This window comes from Azolla caroliniana, unplaced genomic scaffold (genome assembly GCF_043228905.1).
Source record: "Azolla caroliniana isolate FFs.n. ecotype wild unplaced genomic scaffold, voAzoCaro1.0.p SCAF_6, whole genome shotgun sequence".
In the NCBI taxonomy this organism is placed as follows: Eukaryota; Viridiplantae; Streptophyta; class Polypodiopsida; order Salviniales; family Salviniaceae; genus Azolla; species Azolla caroliniana.
This window is the reverse complement of record NW_028230441.1, coordinates 2,313,380-2,334,997: the sequence shown is the minus strand read 5'-3', so window position 1 is coordinate 2,334,997 and position 21,618 is coordinate 2,313,380. Positions and strand designations below refer to the sequence as shown.

At 37.3% G+C, this 21,618-nt stretch overlaps 2 protein-coding genes across 2 annotated transcripts; one reads left to right on the top strand and one right to left on the bottom strand.

The window, feature by feature from the left end:
• Positions 1-5,016: 5,016 nt before the first annotated feature.
• Positions 5,017-8,990, bottom strand: LOC147862539 (putative pentatricopeptide repeat-containing protein At3g15130). The gene has a single exon (XM_087321175.1). The coding sequence runs from the start codon at positions 8,905-8,907 to the stop codon at positions 5,602-5,604; it is 3,306 nt and encodes a 1,101-aa protein (XP_087177301.1). The 5' UTR covers positions 8,908-8,990; the 3' UTR covers positions 5,017-5,601.
• A 3,589-nt stretch (positions 8,991-12,579) lies between these two features.
• LOC147862538 (transducin family protein / WD-40 repeat family protein) lies at positions 12,580-21,415 on the top strand. The gene is made up of 7 exons (XM_087321374.1): positions 12,580-12,961; positions 13,883-14,234; positions 18,239-18,395; positions 18,827-18,871; positions 20,074-20,233; positions 20,316-20,689; positions 20,882-21,415. Exons 1-7 carry the CDS (start codon positions 12,752-12,754, stop codon positions 21,201-21,203), a joined length of 1,620 nt encoding a protein of 539 aa, XP_087177500.1. The 5' UTR covers positions 12,580-12,751; the 3' UTR covers positions 21,204-21,415.
• The last annotated feature ends 203 nt before the right edge of the window (positions 21,416-21,618 follow it).

Here is a 21,618-nt window from a genome sequence, read left to right as displayed (position 1 = left end):
GTGTGTGTCTTCTGCGTACTTTCTTTCTCTTTTGATTTTACACTAAGATCATGTCTCTACATTTGGGAAGGCCGTGAAAACCAACTTCTAAGCATCATTCATTGCAACCGAGAACAATCCAAGTTGTTGCCGAACCTTTGAACTTAGCAATCAAGTGTTTGTGTTTCCTTGGGTTAATTCAAGACCCGAGAAGCATCGTGTGTATTCATACATGCACATTTAACACGCATACACACACAACCTTGTCACTGAAAACAACTATGTTGCACCATCCTATCCAAGCTAGTTTAATGACACGACCAAGGCAGAAGACCATTTTTCCTTTGCAATGAATAAGAATAACACCCTCAAACATCACTTTTGCAACCACATGAACTATGCCATCCGAAGAAGTAGGAATGATTGTAGCATACATTTCTAAAAATAACGAGATGAGCACTACCAATTCATCTAGGTCATGGAGGAAAATTGAAAGGATGGCATCTTGGTCACAAAATATAGGGACAACTTTCCTTCTTCAAGACAAACACCCTAGTCCTATACATTGAATTCATCAATGATGACACACCTCTCCTAACATAGTACAATGATGAACCTAATCATCACAATATATACACAAACACTTGCAACGTCCTTATGTATGGAACAATTTTCACTTTGTAGGGATTACAAGGATAAGATATGGGACCAAATGAATTTATACAATGGAAGTCTTGTTAGCCAACTTCCTAGAAAGTATTGGTTGGCTCATATGAATACAACGTACATCACTATGAAGAAGCTACCTCCCAACAACATATGGAGATATGACATTGAAATGATGGGTTTAGGAACCACTTGCCTAGCATGCCAAGTGTTGTGCCCATTGCTAAAACCAACATACATTAAGTGCCAACAAACAATTAGATGTGAGCACTGGCAAACATGCTCTCTAGGCCCCCTCATACATAATTAACAGGGCCAAAATGTTTGTCTCTTCTATCAAATGTAAGCATTAAATTTCCACTCCAAATGTAAGAACTTGGTGTAAGCATCCATATAAACCTCTTAAGGATGTCTACAAGAGTTTAGGTGTATTTTGGCTAATGATAAATTTTGTATGTGTATAGAGAAAGGGAGAGATGTTTCAACTTGTTTCTTGGATCCATTCTAAGGGGTCTTTGGCTTGTCCTTCTATATGCAAATGTCAAGTGTCGTGAGTAGAAGCCATGGCATTATAAACCGTCAAGTTCTAGCAATTTTGTTTAGATGCAAACCTCCCAAATTTGGCTATTGCTATGAAAAGTTTATGGTATGAGTAATATTTGGTTGATTTCTTTGGAAGTACAATGTATTTGCAAAAAAGTCATTTTCTTCCAATAGACTCTTCCTAGCTTTAGAAATTTGTATCATAATATGACCAAAGTAGTTTGTATTTACAATAGATGACATGATTATTCATGTTGCATGGGAATATGTTGGACAAGCATGTGTGCTAGGGATTACTTATTGCCATGGGACTCTACTTATAGCTAGGGTGGCCCCTACATGAATTGCCACATCATGGGCACATGCATTCGGGTTTGGCATTGTATTGGATTTCATGGATGGTGAAAGATTTCCATATTCTTCCTCACATAGTGAGGTAATAAGGATGATATGTTCATGAGCATGAAACATATTGTTCTACTTGCATCTTTCATTTTCATGGGTTTTAATCCATTGGCGTATTTAAGCAAAGATTCTCTCATAGACAATGCAACTAAAAGAAGCACGAGGAATAATGAAGGCATTGCTCGTACTTTGTGAAATATCCAAAAATATGGACTCGTTCTATTCTAGACTCTTAAATAACACATTCCATCCTTCCTTTGAAAGATTCTAGATAAGCATTCACATTCATTTACACAATTCATTTATCCACACATTTGGACTTAAATATTATATGGGGCTCAAAGTTAATAGGTATATTTATCATTTAAAAATTAAGTTTCTTGTCCAATATATGTAGTAGTGACAATGCCACTACTAGTCAAAGGCATACTTGTGTGCACATAATAACAACATTTCACCTACCAAGCAATCATGTCTTAGTGTCATGATTCTCTTTCAAATTTGATTTCTTTCTCGTTATATGTATTATGTTGTGTGTGTGTGTGTGTGCATTGATGAAAAATTTGGCTTAGCTTATACAAGTCCATACTTAAAGACTCATGAATCAAATACATAAAGAACTTGAGATTTATCTTTAATCCCTCTAGAGTCTAAACCTACTTGAGGTTAATGTAAGTTCATAACAAATGTAATTGAAATTCATTATTCAATTTGGGAGCAAAAGCACACCAAATTGCGCATAAATTAAGTTAACATTCAAAATTTAAAGGAACGCTCATTATAAATGGAGTAAATACACAACAAGGCATAATATATGAACCCAAGATATTAAAGCTAAGGAATAAGAGAACAATTAGAACATTACGAGGAGATACATCAAGAGGTTGGTTGTTGGAAACATTGTGGATGTAACACATGTTATCAATAAGACAAGTCCGAATAACCAAATTGCTTATGAACATAAAGATTCCATTTTTTAAAATTTCTTTGAAAGTAAATGCCTCTCTCTTTTATCGTAATTAGCTTACCCTATTGGTAAGTCGATAACACTACAAGCACTGTGTCTTGGGTTCGAAACCCAATTTCCTCACCTCTCTATTATATACTTCATATCTCTATTTCACTAGATGCCACTGTGAAATGTAGGGGTTGAACCCATGACCACCTGGTCTCCATTGGGCAACCTTACCAATTGAGCTACATCCATCTGGGCAACCTCTCTCTCTCTCTCTCTCTCTCTCTCTCTCTCTCTCTCTCTCTCTCTCTCTCTCTCTCTCTCTCTCTCTCTCTCTCTCTCTCTCTCTCTCTCTCTCTCTCTCTCTCTCTCTCTCTCTCTCTCTCTCTCTCTCTCTCTCTATTTCTCACCCCTTAATTCTTCTTGATTTTATTAAGTGATCAGTGTCTTTTGTTGGAATTTGCATGCCCATCCCAACAACTTACACATTCTATTGTTGCATGAAATGGTTGATAGCATTAAACTATTGTGTAGCACAATGATCTTGAATAATGGTTACATAGCCTTTATGCATGTGCAATGATTCACTTAACCTAGTCAACGAGTAACAAACTTAGAAGATTAATCTTCACACAAGGTACTTGGAGAGCAACTTTGGTAAAATAATAATATATTCAAGTCAAAATGTTGAGAAATTGTAATGTTCTGAAAACTTTTCATCTATGGGGAAAAAACGAAATTTGTCTTTTTTTCCTTGCATCTAGGTGCAAATAGTGAATCCCTATATACTTTGTTATTTTTAGAGAGGATTTGATTAGAATGAGCACAATTAGGCACACGAAATGCACCTCTAGTTTGGAAACATTTTCAATTACATTTCTCTCTATGTCCGCTACCTACAACATTGTTTTCCTATGACTTAGCTCACATTCTTTGCTATGAGAAATGAGCATTGGGGCACCAGTGAAGAACTCAAAGATTGGAGTTCCAAGTATGACATGATGCTCCACTTTTGATCACATTTGAGCCTTTGCTTTATATACTTTTCTATCCTCGGCTTGATCCTACACACACTTCTCTCTCCTAAAGATACAATCTTAATTACAACATTCGAATTTGTTGAAGTCCTTGAATATTAGAAAACCACTCATCAAATCCACACACATTTGGTTTGACATGTCAACATTGACCTTCAATGATGATAATAACATCCCTCTCTCACATCAAATCACATAGATCTTGACGACAATCACTTGTGAATCACATATGAGTGACAAAGACTCTCCCTTTGCTTCATCAAAGTATAATCCTATTAATGCGTGTTTTTCTTCATTAAGTTCCTTTGGTCATGATATGGGATCCAGAGAATACATTATCATCATCAATATAATATACATTGGACCTACTATATTCATCCATAGGGCCTAGTGTATTTTTAAGCACGAGAGCTTTATGTGGGGAAAAAAATCATGAAATGTGTAACCGAAGGATCTTATTATATATTTGACTATTGTTTCGATTGTAATTCATCTATCAAGAGCCAATAGAATTCTTTACTATCAAACTTCACAACTAGGACTAAATCAAAATAACGAGAAAGAATTAGTGTAATGGAACCAATCTTATAAGAAAACATCCATTGTAGAGACCATTAATAAAAATTAACAAAACTCGAATTCATTATAAGTGTGATCATGTACAATAGAAGATGGGCCATGTAGTTCCACCCCAAAAGAACTAGGACATGATTTACTATTCTTGGCAACTTGGGTCCAAATGTTATTATGTACAATAGAAGACATGGCGTGTAGCATCATCCTAAGCAAACTAACATAATAATTTACTGGTCTTGCCAGCTTGGGTTCAAATGTTATTATGTACAAATAGAAGACATGGCGTGTCGCATCGTGTCAAGCAAACTAACATAATCATTTACATACTGGTCTTGCCAGCTTGGCTCTAAATTATTTTGAAACACACAATTTGTTTGCACTCAAGCATGTCTTTATTGAATGCCTACTACTAGAAAATGGTCCCATAAAAATGGTTTTCACGCGTATGCACTTTTTTGTGGGTCTTCACCTTATCGTAAGGTAGCTAATAATGTAGGTTTCTAATGGAATCCTCAATTTTTGTCCTCTATAATACTTGGTATCATAACCCAATGGGCACAATCTCTATTGGATAATAGCACGATCACTAGTACAAAAAGTTCGCTGTAAAACTTATTACTCAGGCTGCAATCAAAGTTAGCCCGTCTCTCAAATAATTGCCATGCATGAGATTATAGAAATCACTTTGAATTTTTTTTCTTTACAATAGTAAGCTTCAAAGGAGTGTGTGTGCATGGTCAACATGGCAAAAATAATAGTTCTGGGCCTTTTTTGGCACTGTACCGTGGGCTTATAAGCTGATGGTGGACATTTTTATGTTATCAAGAGCCCACATTGTTTTCTTGCACTTTCCACTCCAGAGTGAAGTTTGACAAATATTGATTCAAAGAATGGATAATGTATATGGTTGCAAGGACTTAATTTTTCCCCACAACTTGTCCAAATATGATGATGTATGTGCAAGGCCGTTCTAAGAATGTCATACACCCCCTCATTTTCTCTGTAAGCATCACTTTTGAAATCAGGTTTATTATGGCATGGCATAATTCTTACTTCCTTCAGTATCCCATTACCCTTGCTTGCAGTTTTCTAGTCGATTGACTTTGGATGCGAATCAAGATCTTCAGGAATCATCCCAGACTTGCGTTTTGTCAAATCTTCAGACCAAATGCCTCATAAATGGATAGAGATGAAAGAATAATAATGGGATAAATTTTTTGAAGTCCAGGACTTTGATCTCGATCAGAAAAGCACACATGAAAGGATGCATGCTGGCATTTATGCCTTATCAAACAGCATTTCAACATATCATATATGGTTGATTGATCAAAGTATTCCACACTAACGTTCACAAGTGCATTTTCCATCTTCAAAGCCATGAAAGCAGTTTAACAGCATTTCAACATGTAACATATGATTGATTGATCAAAGTATTCCACGCTAATGTTCACAAGTGCATTTTCCATCTTCAAAGCCATGATAGCAGTTTAGACCCCTAACCATGATTTTTCGTTTCTCTATCTTTGATATAGCTGATGTGGCTATTTGGCAGTCATTGCAAATATGCAAATTATCTGTAACATGTATAGTTTCACCTTGGTTTGTATTGATAAGGGCACACACAATGGCCAACAATACATTATGCTGGCATCCCACCTCTTTTCCATGACCTGAAATGCTTTTCGATAACCAATGCATAGTTGGGAAATATCCATAGTGTGGCATTTTAAGGGAGAGGACTTCTAGCTTGGCCTTTATATCTCCAATCTGAGAATGTCTTTTATGTCTGTGAGAAAATGAATGAATTTTTCCACTTGCATCAACCCAGATACTATTTCCTTCATTCTTCAAAGCCAAGTCTTTTCGTCTCAGTGCTTCGACATTTTCAGCATCTTTTTGCATACCAGCAGCTGCAAAGATATTAGCCATAAGGACATAAGCAGCTGGGGAAGCAGCATCATCAAGCTGGATTATTTGATCAAATCCCAACTTTGCTAGCTTCACATTTCCCCATTTTCTACAAGCACCTAACAATGCAAGCCAAACCTCTGGATGGTCAGAAGATGGCATCACTCTTATCACTGACATCGCCCTATCAAATTGCCCAGCACATCCGAAAACAAGAACCATACTTGTATGATGATCTATCCCGGGACTTATACCATATCTTTCAGTCATATCTCTGAATATCATTTGGGCTTCTTCCAATAGCCCTGAGCGACTACATGCAATCAAAACACATAGCAATGTGACTGAATTTGGAGAGTGTCCCTCACACAGCATCTCTTGGAAACAGTTCAATGCTTCATCACCTTGCCCTTGCTGAGCATACCCTGCAATAAGGGCAGACCATGATACCATGTTTCGAGCTGGAAGCTCTTCCAAAACCTTTTGTGCTTTATCCAATGCACCACATTTGGCATACATATCCACCAAAGCAGTACCAAGTATAGCATCTTTCCCTAGCAAGTTCCTGTTTACAATCTCTTCATGGATTTGTTTTCCCTTGTCTATGGCACCCACGATGCCACATGCCTTCAAAATGAAAATGAATGTGATTGCATCTGCCAAGATGCCTTCCTCTTGCATCCTCTCAAAACAATCCAATGTTTCATGACCTTCACCTTGTTGGGCATATCCTGACATAAGAGCATTCCAAGACACTGTGTTTCGTACGGAAAGGTCTCCGAGTACTTGTCGTGCCTTTGACCGCATACCACATTTAGCATACATATCAACCAATGCAGTACCAAGTACAACATCATTCTGCAACAAGCCTGTATTCACAATTGATTCATGAATTTGTTTGCCCTTATCTATAGCCCCAACATTTCCACAAGCTTTCAAGATGCAAATGAAGGTTACTGCATCTGGTATGAGGCCCTCCCTTTGCATCTTTTCATAACAATTCAGTGCCTCCTCGCATTGGTCACTATTTGCATACACTGCAATAAGAGTATTCCATGAGATTACATCTCGAACAGGAAGCATATCAAGCATTTGTCGTGCTCTCAAAAGTGAACCACATTTGGCATACATATCCACCAATGCATTGCCAAGGGCAATATCTTTATCCAATAATCCTCTATTCAAAATCTCATCATGAATTTGTATGCCCTTGTCTATCGCTCCCGTTTTGGCACACGCCTTTAAAATGCAAATAAAAGTGACAGAATTTGGAGAGAGACCCTCGCTCATCATTCGATCAAAGCAGCTGAGTGCTTCATGGCATCGCTCTTGTTGGGTGTATCCTGAAATCAATGCAGACCAAGAGATAACAGTTTGATCAGGAAGACCTTCCAGAACTTGTTGTGCTCTTTCAAGCATACCACATTTGGCATACATATCCACTAAAGCATTACCAAGAACAATATCCTTTTCTAGCAAGCCCATATGGACAATCTCTTCATGTATTTGTTTTCCCTTGTCCATCAGCCTACCAATTGCACAAGCCTTCAAGATACAGATGAATGAGACTGTATCTGGAGACACACCATCCCTTTGCATTCTTTCAAAACAGTCAAATGCTTCATACCCTTGCTCTTGTTGGACATATCCTGCCATTAATGCATTCCAAGAGACCACATCTCGAATGGGAAGATCTTCTAGCACTTGTTGTGCTTTTGCAAGCATACCAAATTTGGCATACATGTCAACCAAAGCATTATCAAGCATAATATCTTTATGCAAAAATCCTTTACTAACAATATCCTCATGAATTTGTTTTCCCTTTTCTATTGCACATGTGCTCCCACAGGCTTTCAAGATTGATATGAATGTGATCACATCTGGGGAGATGCCGTTACGTTTCATCTCCACAAAACAATTCAATGCTTCATGGCCTTGCCCCTGTTGAACATACCCTGAGATTAAAGCTGACCAAGAAACAACATTTCGAAACGGAAGCTCCTCTAGTACTTGCTTTGCTTTTAGAAGCATCCCGCATTTGGCATACATATCCACCAAAGCAGTTCCGAGCATAACATCGGTAGCCAATAATCCCTTACTGGCAATCTCATCATGAATTTGCTTACCTTTATGTATGGCCCCTATGCTACCACATGCTTTCAAGAGGCAAACAAAAATGACCATATCAGGGGGGAGACCCTCGCTTTGCATACGTTCAAAACAGTTCAGTGCTTCATGACTCTGACCATGTTGTACACACCCAGCAATGAGTACAGACCAAGATACAATATTCCGGAAAGGAAGGTCTTCTAATACTTGTTGTGCTTTCTTTAACATACCACATTTGGCATACATATCCACCAAAGCAGTGCCAAGCACAATATCTTTCTCTAACAAGCCCCTTCTCACAATCTCATGATGGATTTTCTTACCCTTATCAATAGCGCCCATTTTACCACAAGCTTTTAAGATGCAAGTGAATGTGATAGCATCAGGGGAGACGCCCTCTCTTAGCATACTTTCAAAGCAATTCAATGCTTCATGGCCATGTCCTTGTTGGACATATCCCGCAATTAAAGCCGACCAACATACAACATCTCGGGTTGGAACAGTTTTAAGAACTCCTTCTGCTTTAGAAAGCTGGCCACATTTGGCATACATGTTGATCAAAGTGCTCGCTAAATAAGGACTTTTCTCAAGGAGACCGTTTTTGAGGATATCAGCATGCAATCTAGACCCTGTAGAAAGATCCTTCTTCTTAGCACATGCCTTAACCAAGGACACAAAAGTGAAAGCATCCATTTGGCCGGCATTGCCCCTCGCACTAATGCTTTTCATTGAGAAATTCCATGTGTTGATAGGATCAGTAAGCTCTTTCTCCCTTGTTATATCTCTTCGTGTGTTAGAATTGCTCTGTTTCTTGAGACGACTGTACAAGTACACACACTTTCTCAGTATACATCAAAACAGAGAGCCATGAGGGTCCAAGTAGCATGGAAGATTCTGAATTCTCTATTGCTATTTGAAGCACTTTATTTTGAGAAAAGAAAGAAAACAACATTGGAGAGGCAGCCCCCCCGGGTGCCAGTAGCGTAAAATTGTCGGAGATCAGAAGGTCGCGTGTTCGACCCCGACACTCCAAAGTGGCATCTAATATGGTCGTTACTATAGTAGTGATGTGAACCCGTGTGCACAACTGAGGTTGCCTGGCACAAACCATAAGATCATTGTGTATTCAGCCCATTCGACCCCTACACGCTCCATTGGCATCTAGTAAAGCAGGTGTTGCATGCCCAACTGTGGTTGCCTGGTACAAACCATAAGATCATTGTGTATTCGGCCCCTACACACTCCAATGGCATCTAGTAAAGCGGGCAGTGTGTGGGTCAGTACAACTTGCCCTTTGAATAATTGTCCATGTTCCAATTCCTAACTCAAGTTTTGTTTCTTGTGTACCAAATAGTTGTGGTCCCTTTCAGTTTTGTCTACTTGCCCCAACTCCCCTATTGAAGTTTATTTATGACTCTCCTTCACTCCTACACCTCTCTTTCTTCGATTAACTTGTCTTAACCTCCCCTTCTTTTGGTGATTTTATTTCTTTTAGATCTAAGGCCCCCATGCAAGTTCACCCTTGACCTTAATAGGTTGTCTCAATTCCAAGGATTAAAAGTAATCCTTCCCTTCTTTACACTCTCATTTAACCCTCACACTTTATCCACGTGTATAGAATATTATGGTATGATCTTACCACGGGATATTATATGGCCATGCCCATAACAAAGCACACATGTTGAGCCATGTGTTATGACACATATTCAAACTACAAAGGAGGGAAGGTTGAGTTAAAGTCTTGAGCCATCCAATATATGACTTGTATATTGCACGCTTTTGTAGAATAATCCATGTTTAGCTAACCTATTCATAATATGCATGGAATGTGGATACCTTCTTCCAACGCTAATATTTCACATACTCCATCCTTACCCCATTATTATCCCAAAATATGTCCAAACACTACACGATATGCAGTTGAGCTCACCACAATAGAGGGGATTTAAATGCAAAATCAATGGATAAGGTCATTGCTCTTAGGATCTTTATAAAAAAAATCCAAATTATACATTGACCCATCAACCTTATTAATATCAATCTTTTCCATGCTCAAAATATATTATTCGTAGACAAGTTGAGTGACTTCAGAGAGAGTAATGGATTGTGACAACAACCATGAAAATGATATTTTATTGTCCTCAAGAGCCTAGAAACACTACAAGTCACAAATAAGGTGTTACATTAGAGTCTCTTTTGTTTATGGAAAGGTTGTAGCCACATGTGGCTCATGTATTGATGTCTAAATCTCAAAGCTTCTTAAGGTTGCTTCTATGCTTAAGACAATCAAGAGTATACACATGTGCCTAAAAGGTGGGCCTACTATGTCCATATTGGATCAATCGTGGGAAATCGGTGGATGTGATTATTCTTAATTAATTGGATGGTTGTGGCAATGTAAGATACTCCTCATCTTTGATCTTTTGGTTAAGGAAACTTGTGCAAGTGTACATTATTGTAGTGTCTAGTGAGAGACAGAGACAAAGAGACACAAAGAGAGAGACAGAGAGACAGAGAGTTGCATGGAACTTGTGCATCTTGGTATGTAACTCAGATTATGGATTGTAATAGAATTTGAGACGTAGTTGAATTGTAAATTGTCACTTCAAGCAAAGATCTTCATTTGCTGATAATTGATTGGGGGTTTACCTTTGGGATTAGCTCTAAAATGACATGTACTAGCAACAAACAATTGTTTCTTATGCATGATTCAATGTTTTTAAGCGTTGGGATAACAACACAACCAGTCACGAATAAAAACGCATCAACAAGGACGTAGTACGAAGAGGAAACGACAAAAGGAAAGGAAAGCAAAGAGACGGCCAAATGTGAAAGGCCCATGCCCTAAACGTGAAAGCTATATAAACCACATAGTAGTGGCTTTGTGACAGTTCTCCCATTTGTAAAGATCTCCTATTGATTAGAGCTAGAGCTTCCTCTCCTCTTTCTTGTAAACCTTTGAACTTAAGAGAGATTAGTGAAGTGTTGAGTTAGGGAACACTAATCTCTCTCCTTGTTGGTGATAGACCTCTTAGCAAAGAGGGTTAATAATAGACATACTCTTGCTTCTTATTGTCTATACTCTTGATCTATTGTTTATGAGAGAGAGCTTGAGAGAGTGAGAGAGATATCGTGCTTAATCATTTACTAATCGTTAAGTGAGTGTGAGGCTCGGAGGTATCCGACAACCATCTCCGCCCGATTCACCATCAAGAGGGTATACGTCGGTCCGAATCCCGCACGACATCGAGGACCTTACTCCATTGATACATAGATCCTTAACAAATGTTTGATTGCTCCTCAATTTTAGGGTTATATTTCTTAGATTTGGCATGTTTCGTCATGTTTTGTCATGCCAAGACATTGGGTAATGCACAATTCACATTGCTCAACCCAAAATTAGAGATGGAGATTGTTTTCCTATTTTTGAGAGATGGGGGATTGCATCATAATTGGGATGTGCATAATGCTTTTGTCTATTGATAGGCATGGGGTCAGAGCATTTTATTTATGAAACTTTATGTGAGTATTGATGTGGCCAATTTAGTTTTTGGAACAATTCAAAATTCTTCCCTCAAAGGAGTTTTTATTTTCCCACTACACATGTAGGAATTGTGGTACCATTACAATGTTTTTCACACACATTTATTAATATAATTGTGTGTTTTCACCAAAGAGAGAGAGCTAGTATCGTCCATGGGGTCAGATATTACCTATGGGACTAAAAGTGAAACATTATCTCGTAGTATGTGTGGAGTTGAGTGGTCACTCTTAATGCTTAAGAATTTTACTAAAAATAGTTGAAGTTCAGAGTTGGCATTGTGACTACAAGAGAAGTACGCACAGGGATTGGACTAAAGTAATAGTATGTGGAAAGCAAACTCGAATGTAGTTGAAGGACTAAGGTGGATCATTGCATCAAAGTCTAATGCTCAGACTCGTGAACTCTTTGTTGATTGCTATTCTCTACCATCGACGGGGGGTGGGTTTGATTGTGTATGTTGATTCAACCTGTGTAAATTGAGTCTTGATTGAGACCATCGCCATTAGCTTCTAATCTTTGAGGGACTACAAGGTGATCGCCACACACACACACACACACACAAGTTGAGTAAGATAAGAGGACATCATCTAAGGAAATTGAGTTTCTAGGGAGATATTGAAGGGCGATAATGTCAAGACATATATGCACATATAAACATAGCAACGACAACAACTTAGGTAGTATAGCACGAGGAGATTCCCATGCGAACGTAGCAAGTGGATTGAATCAGATTCACTTGCATCTGAGATTGTTCGCTAAGGAAGATCTCGAAAAAGCGATAATGCCGAGGCATACATAGTACATACACATAGATAGATAGGTTATTAGATATATGTTATGTTATGTAACATAGAGAGACTAACACATCTTGTGAGTGCCAACTAATCGCCCAAGAAGAAACAAGCCAAGGAACAAGGACAATCGATTCATGCTTCATTCATCTATTCATTCTTCAGTGTGGCAGATCCAGAAAGAAGAAGAAGAAGCAGACGGAAGGAAGGAAGGAAGGAAGGAAGAAGAAAAGAGAGGATGATGAGGTCAAGGACCCCTTCCTCTCCTAAAGAAGAAGAAGATAATCCTGAGCCTAAACGACCCAAGAGAGATACTGCATATGATGAAGGAAGAGAAAGTGTGAAGATTCCAATGCCAGAACACTTACAAGCTCTGTCTCAGCTTGTCAATGATTGTCGTGCTGAATTAGTCAAGGCCGAAGCTGAAGCTCGGAAAGCTGAATTACAGGTTTTCATCATGCATTCTTGTCCGTGTGTTTTTGCTAATTATTTGGGATACTGTCTTACATTTTGAAATTGTTGTATATGTATATGCGTGTACATATTTATGCGCATATGTGTGTATGTGTGTGTGCTTAAGTGCATCATGCATCGAGAAGTAGAATGTGGATGCATATGTATATTATATATTCCATTTTCCATATATAGCATTGGGAAAAACGATTTCTTACAATATTAATCAGGAGAGAAATAAAATGTTTTCATCAACTTAAGGATGCTTTAAGTAAATTGTACACAATGTTGTAAACTATTCAGTGGAGTCCTTGTATTTTTTTTCAATTATTTCTTCCACTTATTGGGCTTGCATAAACTAGCCATAGTATTCTTTTGAAAAGGATCTCAAAGGTGAAGAAAAAGCTTCTGACTGTTTATAACTTTATATGAAGGAAATGTATTGTAAGAATGTGATTGGAGTTTGCTATGTGTCTAGTGGCCTATAAGATAGAGCCCAAATTCAGGATGGTATGTAATCTAAAGAGAACGTCTTGGGCTTGCATTATAGCCATCCTGTCAATTTGATTAGCACCTTAAAGAGAAGATCAAACGACTGAAAAGTTTGTATAGAAAGAAAATGCATAACAAGAATGTAATTGAAGTCGAATACCATTATAAAGTTCTATAAGACAGATCCTGAATTTAGAATAGTATATAATATACAGCGAAAACTTATATTGGGATTGCATTATAGCCATATTATCCAATTGAATGGTTCCTCAACCTCTATGGGAGAGGAACACTTGTAATAAATTTGTATGAAAAAAAAAAAGCTTAGCAATAATGTGAAGGAAATTTCCTATTCTACTGATCTATACGACTGATCCTGAATTCAGGATTTTATATAATCTATAGAAACTCCAAATTTGTGCAGCTAGGAAGAGCTAGAAAGAGACTCACAGATGCTGAGTCTCAATTGGCTAGTGCAAAAAGCTGTCTTAGTCCATCAGGAACTCACACCTCCGATTCTCTTACAAAAGTCAAAATAGAGCAAAATAGGGACATTCCGATAAAAGAAAAGATGGATAGAAATTCATCTTTAATAGTACCTGGGTCAAATGGGTCCTCTAGCTTAAGTGTGAAAGGAGGATTGGTGAAAAAGATTCCAGAGCCCCACACCTCACCAGCGGCACCTCGGACTGAACCTTCTACATTAAGCAAGATGAAGGTGGTAAAAAGTGAAAGTGGGAGTCTGATAGAAAAGCGTCCTGTAAGAAAACGCCCAGGTATACAAAACATCCTTCTCATTTGCATTATGCATGTACAAATATATATATATATATTTATTTATTTATTTTGTCTAGAATTTTTAATTAGATCTTTGTGATTTGGAGGACTTGAGGTAAGAAGTATTTGTCTCCATTCTCTAGAAAACTGCATTGGATTAGCTCTAGTTTCGAGGGAAATGAAAGAGGTATAGGATGGTACACAACTGCAACAAACATCCTTGTGAAAATGAAATGCAGAAAAGAGCCACAGAAACAGACCAGAAGAATATAGACAACTTATCTCAAGTCATTCCCAATTTCCCTGTTATGTAATTTAATGATCATAATATATGGAAGGAGGTTCATGCTGGGAATGACCCAAGAATGAAAACCATTAGAGAAGCTCAAGGAAGCTAGTGCTTTAAGTCGCACATTTATTAGCAAGTGGCACTATAGTATTTAGCAAACTAACTGTGATTGTACACATAAGTTTGAAATGAACGCTGTTCCAAAATCTATCAATTTTGTCTCTTTGTGAGTTTAGTAGCTTAGGTGAGGATCTAAGTCCCGCTAGAGTTCTTTCCATCTATGATTGTTACTATCAACCTTTAAAATTGCCATCTCTTTGCGTTTCCTGAAGATTGTAGGGAAATATAAGCCCCAATAGAGGTCTTTCCAAGATACTTGGTTAATCATGGTGAGCATCAACCCATTCTTCTCACTGTGCTGAACGTCTAATGTTAATGCTATCTTAGGAACCCACTGTATTTTGACTGGAGATGTCACTGAAGTCTTCCTGAAAAGGATCCATTCATTGCTGTCATAATAGAATTCCTACCTCCATAACTCTCAGAATTGTTTACTTTCACCTCCTCATACTGCAGAAAAGTTTGACATCGCTTGTCTACTTTTGTCCAAGTCCAAAAGCTCTCTTCAATGGTAGCAGTAACCTTGTCTATAATAGCAAATTCACACACTTGTTCATCCAAGCCATCGTCTTGTCCCCGAATTCCTCAAATAACAATCTCTCATAACTCGTTCTGCTAATTTTTAAATTTCCGAAATTGATTTTCTTGCCGAGTCTCCTTTAAATTCGAAGTTTCTTTGGTCTTAAACATGTCTACTAAAACTTATTTTATTCCTTCACTTATGTCACACTATGTAGATATTTGCGATTGCAAATTGCATAAAAAAATAGGATTAGAACGGGCTCATGTCACTTTACAAATACGGGACAGATTCCTGAGACATCTGCAAATGTCAGCTCAAGTATTACCCACATGTATGGGATGGAATACCTGATCACATGTGTGTCCCTCTTTTTGGCATTTTCAGTCATGGAGCTGAAACTTTGAAAATATCAGAAATCTCTGGAAGAGCCAAGAGAAAGACCCAAAATTTCAGTCACATTAGAAAACGTGATGAAATGCAGAAAAGAGAGCAGAAATGGTGAGGGCAAATTGACAAGTCAGCTTTAACTATATACATGATCAATTGCACACTAAATGTTGATAGGTGAAATATTAGTAGGTTGTAGTTGGAGGTGGAAGAGAAGTAGAAAAAATGTTGATGCACAGTTGTATTGGATAGTCTTGTAATCAATGTCTTAACCTCCTCCATTCATGGGAGATATTTTTTTAAACGTTGTGAATACATTCGGGTGGCATGTTCAAACGATATGACCAATAAGTGTTACTTGTGTTTTCTTTTATGATTTTATTTTGTTTTATTTTGACTTCCTCCTTGGAACTCTTGAAATTGAGCAAGACAATATTGCAGGGCCAGTGTGAAACAGTCAAGGGCCAATGATTGGCCATGTGCTCCGTCCAACTAGAATTGGATTCTGGTGTGTGCATCTAATTGTTAAGATGTGCCTTATAAAGTCACTCAAACTGAATCTAGGCATAATTTTTTGCGTAAAAATTACAGGTAGGTAAGGGAGAACGTTAAGTTAGAGATACATTTTTTAGGAGGTTGCACTTGGCAGCTGTTTGTCCATTTATTACTTTCCTCAAAATACCATATGTAAATCACCTAGATCCAACATCAAAGAAAAAAATTGATCCGTGTTGGAGGGTGAGATATTGATGATAAGCTTTCTCATTATATCTGGCTATCCATTAGATTCAATTGAATACTGCCTTATGTCCCCCATGTATATCTTATCTTTCTCATTATATCTGGCTATCCATTAGATTCAATTGAATACTGCCTTATGTCCCCCATGTATATCTTATCTCTAGCAAATAGATATCAATATATTTCACCTTATGCAATTGTCATAAAGGGGATTTATAGCTAGAACACATTTGTCCAATTCTCTTGACCATGTCCATCTAATCTTCTAGTGAGGATATCCCTCTGCATATAAAAATCAAAGGATGGACATGTATTCCTATTTTCTGCATTGTGTGCCAATGTGGTGTATGATCCCTTGGGTTCTTTCCGCTCATTTGGTGTCTCCAAGTCAAGAACCAGTTTACCAGCTTTACCATGAATCGTGATCAACTTCACTTGCATATGAAGTTATATATATTTCTCATTGCCTCTTTGGGACATTTGTCATATTTCTCTGCTCCATATTTGCCACACCAACTGAAATGTTAGGAAACAGCAATGTTGGAACAGGGAAAAGAAGATCCAAATCACAGAAACAAAATGAAATGCCAATCCCTTTTAAAGAATATATTTTTTGACACAGTCACACACACATAATGCATATGATGTACCTGATTACCAATGCTAATAAATGAGATTAAATATGAAAAAGTATCATAGCTGCAAAAAGGGTCAAGCAGCAAGATTGTTATGCCTTTGGTACATTTTCTGTTGGGAATTAGCCTTCTCTTTCATTTTTAAGTCCCCTATACTGATGGTTCACGAAAAGCCAAATCTCAAGAGGCAAGAATGTAATGCCTTTTGGTACATTTTCTATTGGCGATAAGCCTTCTCTTTTAGTTGAAGATTTCCTATACTTGTGGAGTGATTATATAGACAGCTGTGTGGACAGCTTCAACCCAAAAGCTGAGGAAGATCAGATTGAGACAACATCAATCGAGCCATTTCTTTGACCAGTTTATTCGTCCGTTCCACCCCTCCATTTGGTTCTGGAGAATTGGGTATGGAAAATGACAAGCAATACCTCTTTGCAAACAGAAAGTATGGAAGGCATGTGAAATAGAACCATCAATATTGTTAGATCTGATTTTTTGAACTTGCTGTTATGAAAAGTGGTAAAGTGCCGAAGATTGCTAGCAGCAGCAGGAAAATAAACGAAACAAGAACTGTAGTTCTTAGCAAGGCTCAAAGCCCTTAAATACAAAATTGAGTTCAGGGTTTGTAGAAAGTGCATTTATGTTGGGGGATAAAATATGCATAGGAGCATACTGAGATAAAGTAGTGGAGAGGGAAAAGACAATGTAGTGGGAGGTTCAGAAAGTCGGTTGCAGTAAATGCTGGCATAAACTGAAAGTAGAGAGTGTAGAAGAGAGAGAGAGAGAGAGAGAGAGAGAGAGAGAGAGAGAGAGAGATTAACGTCTTTTAAGAGGCCAAAATGGCCTATAAGACCAAACAAGAGATTACATCTTAAGTGTTGTCTCGTCTTTGAGAACAACAAATCAACAAATCAAAATAAAATAAATATTACTCCGTAAATATAAAAGTAAATACGATAAAAAGAGACGAAGGAAACTGGAAATCATAATAAAGATAAAAATGGAAAGTGTGATCAGAATATTCAACTTGTCTGTAAAATGTTTGAAAGTGAAATCAGCTGAACTTGTTGAAAACCCAATGTATGTAACTTATTGCTACATAAATCACTAGATGTATTGATGTAGTAAAATTTGCTACCTTGCATTTGGTAAGTTTCCTTCTTATCTCTCTGCGTTAATGATGTTTTTAAATTGGCAACCAATGAAAATATTTTAAACTCAAATATGGCAATAAGCATATTTTTTCTTGTTTTGGGAATATGTATATGCATACTCAATATTATTTGTTACATTTCTTTGCTTATGCAGAACCTAGAGAAACTATTAATTTAGTCCCTTCTATTCGTAGAAGTAGTGCGCCTGAAGCTTTAAGAGTACTTCAAACCAGTTATGTTATGAGTCAACATAAACGCAAGCTGAGAAGTCTGGCTATTAACCCCACCTCTGAACAGATTTGTGCAACAAGGTAATTATCAATGTCTTTCTGATGTGGGAAATGTTTTGTCATCCCTAATTATGTGATGGAAAAAGCTATGATAGTGCTTTTATTGGTGAGAAAACATTAGTTATTTTTCTACACATTTTACATCAGCATATATACCTCAGCATGTTTTTAAAGGCGAACCTTCTGATGTCTGCCACTTAATACATTAAGTGATTACATCAGCTTCCATGCTGGATCAGTTTGTGAGAAGGTTGATTCTGTTACCTTCTTTTGGGAAAATGAGTTCCTGTTTCTGACTTTCCAATTTTATAATATGCAAATTGATGAACATAGAATAGTTGTCATGAAGTTAATAGTAGGTATAATAAGATTGAATGCTGGACCAAGTGTCTTTGCATTTTAAAAGAGCTTGCACATTACATGGTATGATCTAAGTTTTTCTGTTGTTGCAGTGCATTGGATGGCATCATCAGTTTGTGGCAAATCCACGGCAGTGGGTATGAAGATTTCACTCCTATGTTTAATTTCTTGATTTCATGGTGTCTCCAATGATGTCTTGGTGTGCGTATGTTTAGATGATTGTATTATGTCTGTCTCCAATGATGTCTTGGTGTGCGTATGGTGGCTTTCGGTATTCCATCTCAATGAAATTCAATACAGATGCTTGAAATTCATTAGAGAGACACTTCATTAATTACTTTTCCATGCCACGTACTTGTCAGAAAAAGGAAAAACAATATTACTTTGGATGTCTGCATTGGACATGCCAAATCTCATGTTGTCATCTACATTGCACTTTTAGTTCTTATATCATGAAATATAATTATTTTAGAGGAGAAATTGCACTGTAGAAAATGCTGCTTTTATACTAGGGAAAGCTTTCATAGTTTCTCCCACATGTTTGCACCATTCAGAGTTTGCAATGGTGGATTTGGCATCTCCATCCATCACATTTCAAGCCATAATATGAAGAAAGTTCAGTTTCAATGGAAATTCTGTTCCTATATCTATTTCCTATCTATTCAGTACTTAATGCCATTATCCTGGCCAATTCTGACTTTAACTTCAATTTCATCAGCATGCCTATTTTTTCCCTCAATGACATATAGCTCTCATATTGTGAAAATGGTTTGTGTTTAGACAATTTATTCTGCATACCTTTTGATACATTTTCTTTTTAGCATGTCATTTCCATATTCAGTTTCCTTGTCATGATGAGGTCTCAGCTATATGGTGTGTGAGTTAGGATTATATGCATTTAATATCTTACAGCTTGCTAATGAGGGGTTGCAATATGGTACATCTCTAGCACTAAACTAGGGGTCAACTTCAACATCTATTTTTTCACTGTCTTTACAATCACAATACCCTATGTTCTACCATTAGTATATTTAATGTGTTTCTTTTGTATGAGAGAGAGTGTACATAGTGCTTATGCTAATCACTCACTATATACGTAACTGTTGCCAATATAGCAACTGTCCCAGATGAAACATAAAAGAAAAGAATGTGATAGATATTACATGTGCAAACAGAAATATCCCAAATTGAGCAAGAAAAAAAGTGTCTGAATTAAATATTGGAGCATGCTTTTAAGCATAATGTTGGATTTCCATCATTTTTACATGGAGAAATGACAGTTGCATTTATTTGTTTTGTTTGTTCTCATCTAACAGTGCTAGCTTTTTTTACTTAACAGGAATGACCTCTATCCACTTAGCTCAGTAGATTGCCTTTCTCCAAAACAAAGAAGGTGGCCTGAAGATATGGTTTGGCACCCTAATGGAAATTGCTTAATTGCTTGTTATAGTGCAGATGGACAAGATAGTCAAGTAGCAGTTATAGACTCATCAGCAAAAGTAATGCTGATCCACATTTAACTATCTGTAAACTTCCTATGCATCATAATTGTATATCTGAACATTTATGAAATGTTTGCAGGTGAAGACCAAGTTCCTTGACGATAAGCCTCACATCAAAGGAATAATAAACAGTGTAGCCTTCTTGCCTTGGGGTAACGATGTTTTTGTTACTGGTGGCAGTGATCATGCTGTATGCTTGTGGGAAGAAAAAGATATCAATGAGGGTCTGAAATGGAAAGCTAGGGCCTTACATAGGTCTCAACATTCTTCAGCTGTTATGGGTGTTGCTGGATTGCAGCAAAAAGAGCTTGTAATATCAGCTGGAGCTGACAAGCGTGTAGTTGCACACGATATCCGCTATAATAGGTCCGATGCCCGCTACACGCTTGAAAGTAAAGCTATGGGGGTGCTACCAAATCCAGCAGACTTCAATCTTTTCATGGTGCAAACTGGGTATGAATTAAAATCCTTAACTTAAACCCAAAAACTCTGAACATAAACCCCAAACCTTAAACTTAAATTTGAAAACCTGAAACTCAAATCCCAACATTACACAATAAATTTAAACCCATTACAAAGGACAAAAACTTTGATATTTTTGCATTTTTGTTATCTTGACCTTAAAAAAAATGTTCGACTTGACAGAACTCCAGGGCAACAGCTGCGGCTTTTCGATATACGGGTCCAACGCACAGAGCTTCATACCTTTGGTTGGAAGCAAGAAACAAGTGATTCACAATCAGCTCTCATCGACCAAACTTGGTCTCCGAATGGTTACTATATTGCATCTGGATCAACCGATCCAAAGATTCACATCTTTGATATACGATACAACTCAAAGGAGCCATCACAAAGCATCAAAGCACATCAGAAGAGGGTCTTTAAAGCTTGTTGGCATCATACTCTTCCTTTGCTGATTTCGATTTCTTCAGACCTAAATATCGGTCTTCATAGGTACTTTGCTTGAACATAGCTCTACGTTCTGATATCACTGATATTGCTTGTGCAGTATAAGGTTTCTTTTCTATATCATTCTTAGATGCCCATTATATTTTCCAGCACTAAGTGCCCACATGAATGTGGACAACAAACTCTTCAGAAATAATATATACAGTGATCCAACTTCAGAAATTTTTTCATAGCAATTTGCTTGTTTCATTATATAATCAATTTTATTTATAGCATGTATTTGTCTTTGTACTTTGCACTAAATTTACTCTTATTTTGATTATTCCAAGCCCATCGAATTTATTTATTAGTTGAATAGTTGTCAGATTGTCTTTTGAGAAAATATTAAGCTTTTTTTGAGTCTTACATCCAGGGTGAGCTAAGAGTATTTATACACACAATATAATTCACAAAGCCGATGAGCCGTATCTCTA